We start from the raw sequence: 6000 nt of genomic DNA, 5'->3' as shown, positions 1-6000 counted from the left end.
GCCCGAAGCTGCCACAAAATGTTTCTGAACACATGCCTGGTTCCTCCACAAGGCTCCGGCATGAGACCTGACTTTCCACAGTGCCAGTTGGGGACTATCAGCAACCCTCCAGCCTCTCGCTTCGCCCCCTCCCCAACTCTCTTCCCCGTACAACCTGTCCCCCCCCCCCCCCCCACCCTTTCCGCCCTCCTCTTCGCGTTTCCTGTCTGGGCGGAGGAGGTTTGGCCCTGCGACGCTGCCGTCTCCTAGCGGCTGCGGCGAGCATCATGGCGGCGGCTCTCTCAATGTCAGCAGCGCTGAGGCACTTTGTCGTGAGGAACGGGGTCGCCGCTCCCCGCCTGTCGCCGGCCAGGTAACGGGTACCGCGGGCACTCCGCCGGCAGCACTGCTGCCTCTAGGGGCCCGCTGGCGGCGGCCCGAGGCGAGCGGCTGCGCTCCCGAGGAGGCCGACCCGGGCCTAAGGCTTCGCCGCGGCCGCCTCGGGCGCTGGGCCGGGAGGGCCGCGTAGGGCTCCCGCCGCGAGCGGGGTCGCCCAGGTGGCCTGCGGGCGCCGGGCTGGGGCCTTCCTCCCGGGCTAAGCGTGCTCGTCTGCGTCTGTTTTTGCTGCCTTCCTCGCTGTGAGCGCCCGCCCCGTGTCCTTCCTGGAGGTCGAGAGCTGGTCGAAGCGGCAGAGGAGCCTTTCCGTGCCCGGCGTAGTGGGCAGCGTTTACTTCGCTGCACGGAACCGGGGAGGACGATGGCTGCAACCATCTCCAGCACGGGTTTCCCAGGAATTTTCACCCCATTGCAGTGTTCTGTATCCTGTAGTTTTTCCTGTCCCCTCCCCAAGATCAGTTCTTCTTATTTTTTTTTTTTTTTTCTCAGGGGGTACATAGCAGCTCTCGCTGTTTCCTCAAAATAATGCTGGGAATCACTTTATTTTTTTTGGTGCCACTTTGCTGTTTGTGTCTTTAATGCAGACACCTGTATTGAAAGTCCAATATGTGACCCAGCCTCCAGCTGAAGATATGTGCATGTGTTTACTTCTGTGCATGTCACAGGACTTAAGTTTTTGTAGGGCTCCCCTCTAGTCAGGATTCAAAATACGGTTTAGTGCCATTAGCTACTATTTGGAAGGTTTGTTTTTCCATTCTACGTATATCTTTGCGTATAAACATATAAGTTAGGTCAAATAACTTTTAAAACTTTGTGGAGTCTTTATACATACATACCCACATACATACATATATGCACATATGTAAACACACAGAGAAAGCTGTATATACACATAATAAAAAGAAGGACTATGGCCATACTATTTTTCTCACTTTTTATGCTCTGACTGTCACATTGGGTTACTGCTGCTTCTTCCCTTTTAAAATTGGCACCTGCTTGGCACTGCTGAAGGTTAATCCTGTGCCATAAAAGTGCTTTGGAATTTGGCAATATGATTTAGAAATTCCTCTGTGCTAATGAAGAAACTTACTGTTCATGTGGAAGGTGTCGCTGCCTGTGGAAGGAGTATTGGTACTAGATGATCTTTATGGTCCTTTCCAAACCAAACCATGATTCTGTTTGATTGCTTGTTTCTGCACTTCTTTTAGTCCTCTCTAGTGTTGACACAACTGTTGCCTGTGTCGTGTCGTAAATCGGATAAGTCAACTGATTCAGGTTAAAAATAAATTTATTTGTTTTAAAAACTCTACCTTTTAAGCAGTTATTCCAGAACAAATAGCAGGATGTAGCAGAGGTGGGAGTGAACAGCATGGATATGTGAGGTAGGGACTCTGTAAGTTGGCATTTTTTCCAAGAAATTTCTTTTTTTAAATAGTGGCTTAGATTCCTTCCCTGCCACAGGGAGAGACAGAAGAATTAGTGTCTCTTAATATTTTCACTAAGAGGGAGGTTGAAGATCTTTACCTGAAGGGATCTGGAACTTACGCTTCAAATCCCATAGGAGAGTAGCCTGATCATAATTCTTCAGGTTTCCTGGAGAAGAGGCAGGGAAGAGCACTAGGAGTTTTTCTTATTTAAAGTTTTACACATCATCAAAATCGTTGGAAGAATGAGAATAAAATTTTCATTGGAACAAGGAGGAGATGTTTCAGGGTAAGATAGTTTTGGCAACATGAAGGAATGGTTAAGGCTGGCATTCATTGCATAGTTTCTGTAAAGTAATTCATTACTTCCTTGGTGAAGTAGGCACAGTGAAAGTTACATTTTCCCCATTCTCAGTTTTGGTTTTATATGAGAAATATTGTTAAGCAGGCCCCGTGGCCTCCCTGCTTGGAAGGGAGACTCAAGGTATGTAGTGACAAAAAAAGATCCAGGGTTCTAAATTTAAAATTCAAGCTATCTTTGTGCAGCTTACAGTGACATAATAAATGTAGATAGAGGTGCATGGGAGAAGGTGTGTCTTTTGCTTCTGTACTTTCTATTGCTTCTTGAAAGCAGCAGTTTGGTTTGTTTTCCTTTGTGGATACCTTCCTTATATACCATTTCTGTTTTACCAGAAATTTGTTTTACCATTTTACCAATATAATAAATTTCAGTACACAGGTACATTCCTCAAAGCTTGGCAGTATGCAAGTCCCATTTTTAGCTTTAGTATCTCACATCTCATTTTCTAAAAAGGGATAAAGGAGCTTCCCTACCTCATGGAATTGTGAATGGTCTTATAATACAAACCACTTAAGCTTATTTTCCAGTTATAATGATGAGCTGCTATCGAAAAACCTATTTGTTTGAGAATCTAGTGGCTTGCAAGATGTCTTGCAATTGGGTATGCAGGTCCTGCAGTACTGGTTTTCTTTCAGAAAAGTATTTTGACAGATACAGTTGGTACAGATAGCTTCTTTGTTACATCAAATTCAGAATGTATTTAAAGTCTTTGTCTAATTTATTATTGGAGTAATTGGTGTATTTTTCAATCTGTAGAAAGAATATCAGTTTCCTAGATGTATGTCTTAAAGTAAACATAGGTGTTAGAATTACTAACAGTAAAAGCTAATACTGTAATAAGTGATAGGACAAGAGGTAACAGCCTCAAGCAGTGCCGGGGAGGTTTATATTGGATATTATGAAAAATTTCTTCACCGAAAGGGTGGTCAGGCATTATAACAGGCTGCTCAGAGAAGTGGTGGAACCACTGTCCCTGTAAATGTTCAGAAAATGTGTAGTTGATGCCCTTAGTGACATGGTTTAGTGGTGGACTTGGCAGTCCTGGGGCAAAGGTTGAACTTGGTGATCTTAAAGGTCTTTTCCAACCTAGTTTATTTCTGATTCTTTCATCACTTCAGCACTATTTTTTTGTTTACTGAGTTTTGTAGTAAGTTTTGGTTAAGTTTGATACAACTTGTTAAATTACAGTTTCATATTATTTGCAGAATTTCATTACAGGAGTAGTGTAGTTTATTGGTTGAACACTGTAGGATTAAAGTTTAAACCTTCAAGCAGTAGTCTTATTTGCAGTGTTTTTTTGCAGGTACTTGCGTGTGAAAATTCTGATAGTTCTACATATTTCAGAATTTTAATTGCAGAATAATATGGCTGCCCTCTAATTTTGAAAACAATTCCAAAGATCATTTTCCAATAGTCACAAGAAAGGTTCTACTCTGATTTCCATGATTTATGTTTGGCACTTAACCAATATTATGACATCCCCCAATGCAAAGATTGGGATTATCAGTACATGTTTAAGCACTTCAAAATATACAACCCCAAGCTGTTTGATTATTCTGAACTGGTTACTGGTAACACAACAAGGGATTGTTTGGTCTGAAGTTAGGAGAGCATGCAGCAACATTCCTCATAACTTTATGAAGTTTTATGTGCCTAGTTTAAATCACTGAAGCAGTAGTTACTGATTCCATCATTACTCTGTCTGGTGGTGAGCCTAATAGATCATCAGCAGATGGCTAGAGCTGATACAGAAAGTAGAAGTGCCTCCTTGGCTTGGATAACAGTTTTGAAGCTTTCACACTGTAAAATATGTCTGGGTTTCAGGAGCTTGAAATTATGTGGAACATGCTCTTCTGAGTTTGACCTCTTCAGGAGGAAAGTTGTACCTTGTTTGTCTGTCTTACCAAATTACTTCAGGTTTTACATCTGAGTTATCTGCAGCCAAAATTTGATGAAGTGGTATGATTTAAGTAATATAATTACATTTCTTTTGAATTGGAGGAAAGCAGAAGAGGGATTTTTTAAATGTCTTTGTTGGGAAAGATTGCAGTGTCTCCTTGCATTAGAAAATAAGGGTGAGCTGGGAAAAGAAAACTTCATACTAATTTCTGCTTAACTGGGTTCAGCTGTCTGCTCCAAAACTGTTTATTATTCCGGAGTCCCTTTAATTCACAAGCTATTGCAGTCAGGACACAAAGATACTAACTTCTGTTGCAGAAGCAAAGTATTTTATGTGTGCAGGTGTGATACCTGGCCAAACAGTCCCTACATTTTGTGCTGAGGGACTGTTCTTTCACTTTTCAGTGATAGATTCTGGTTCTTCAAAATATATTACCTTCTTCTTGTAATTCTGTTGTAAAGACTCTGAGCATGATAGCAAATGTTTTGCTAGTTCATAAATGGGTACCTGAGGTTATGAAAGCAAATACTTTTGTCTAGTAGAAAGCCTGTTACTCAGTTCATGCTAAATGCTCAAGAGAATGAGGAGACCATTCCTCATTCCAATGGGATACCATTTAGATCTTATTCTTCAGCTATTATGCAAGGGTCCTCAGTAGAAAAAGGGGAAAGCTATTTTTGTGGGAAACCTAGGACTTACATAGAAGAAACATGTTTTATTTTCTGTCTTGCGCTTTCATGAATAATAAAGACAGTGTTTATTAACTTTCAAAAAAAGTTGGGGTTTGGGTTTTTTTTGGGGGGGGGGTTGACTCTTGTGGGAGTTTGTGGGGGTTTATTTTGGGGTTTTTTGGGGGGGAGTTTTTTGTTGTTGAACTAGCTTGTGTTATGTATTTGGATTTTGTTTGTTTAGTTTTGTTTTGGTTTTCCCCTTTTTCTTCAAAATAATGTTGGCTTTTTTAGTGCATGTTCATACTAAGGCATATATTAAAACGGAGTTTAGTAGACTTTCCAGATCTAGATCTGGGCAGACTGGAGAGCTACACAAAGATGTGCAAAGCTCTGGCTTCATCTAGTTAATAAAAGCTCTATTAAGTGCTAGCCAGTTTTCTCAGGTTTTGAACAAGTAGCATGTTGCAGCAGTTGTATTACTTATTATTTCATCTAGCCGTAATGCATGTCTGATACTTACTGTCAAACACTGTGTGGGATAATGTATGTGTGATGTTGTCAGGTTCAGATACTTCGTAAGCTTTGGTTTTCATTAATAAGAAAAAACAGTTCTGCAGCATTTAATTTTGACAAAATTAATTCCAGTGGCTACCTGCATCTGTAGACAGTACTCAAAATAAAATTTGAAGGTAAGACCAGGGGAAGAAGTTTTTTGAGGGCTTGCCCTTTGCTGTATAAGTGGTGTTTATACAAATAATTATTTTAGTTATTTATAGAGGAAAAAGGACCTTATAAAATGTATATTGAACTTAAATTTTACAATTTTATCTTGAATATCAGTTTTGTTTTTTATGTGTATCAGAGGAAGTACTGTGCATCAGACTCTTGCAACACAGCAGTCCAACTCTAAACTGAAATGCAGAATGAAACTCCAGGGAGATTTTTGGTCTCAACATTGTGGTGATGTGGAGGTTTGGAGCAGACCCAAGGTGAAAGATGTGGAGAGACAAATGGACATAGTGAGGGGAGAAAAAGATTAAAAGCACTGCAACTTGTACAGTTAATGAACTTAATTTTAAAAACAAGACTCCAGGCAGCAGTGAGTATTTGTCTGATCTTACAGATAGCCTAACCCAGTATTTTGGGAAAAGTAGATGTTCCATACATCTAAGCATAAACTACTCCCTTTGACTCAGTCCACACTGTTCAAATAATAATTGTGTGGGTAAGAGAGGGTCTAGTAGCCAAATCTTGCACATTCATTGTGAC

The 6000-nt window shown here is 41.0% G+C and overlaps 1 protein-coding gene across 1 annotated transcript in view; it reads left to right on the top strand.

Annotated features, from left to right (window-relative positions):
- Positions 1-216: 216 nt before the first annotated feature.
- Positions 217-6000, top strand: part of NDUFS4 (NADH:ubiquinone oxidoreductase subunit S4) — a 48931-nt gene continuing 43147 nt past the window's right edge. Inside the window, exon 1 of the mRNA XM_065662865.1 lies at positions 217-352. Within this exon, the coding sequence (XP_065518937.1) occupies positions 267-352 (86 nt within the window). The 5' untranslated portion in view covers positions 217-266. The remainder of the gene's footprint in view (positions 353-6000) is intronic.

The sequence above is a fragment of the Lathamus discolor genome, chromosome Z (assembly GCF_037157495.1).
Source record: "Lathamus discolor isolate bLatDis1 chromosome Z, bLatDis1.hap1, whole genome shotgun sequence".
NCBI classification, from domain to species: Eukaryota; Metazoa; Chordata; class Aves; order Psittaciformes; family Psittacidae; genus Lathamus; species Lathamus discolor.
Note: the sequence above shows the minus strand (reverse complement) of the source record. Positions and strands in the feature narration are given on the sequence as shown.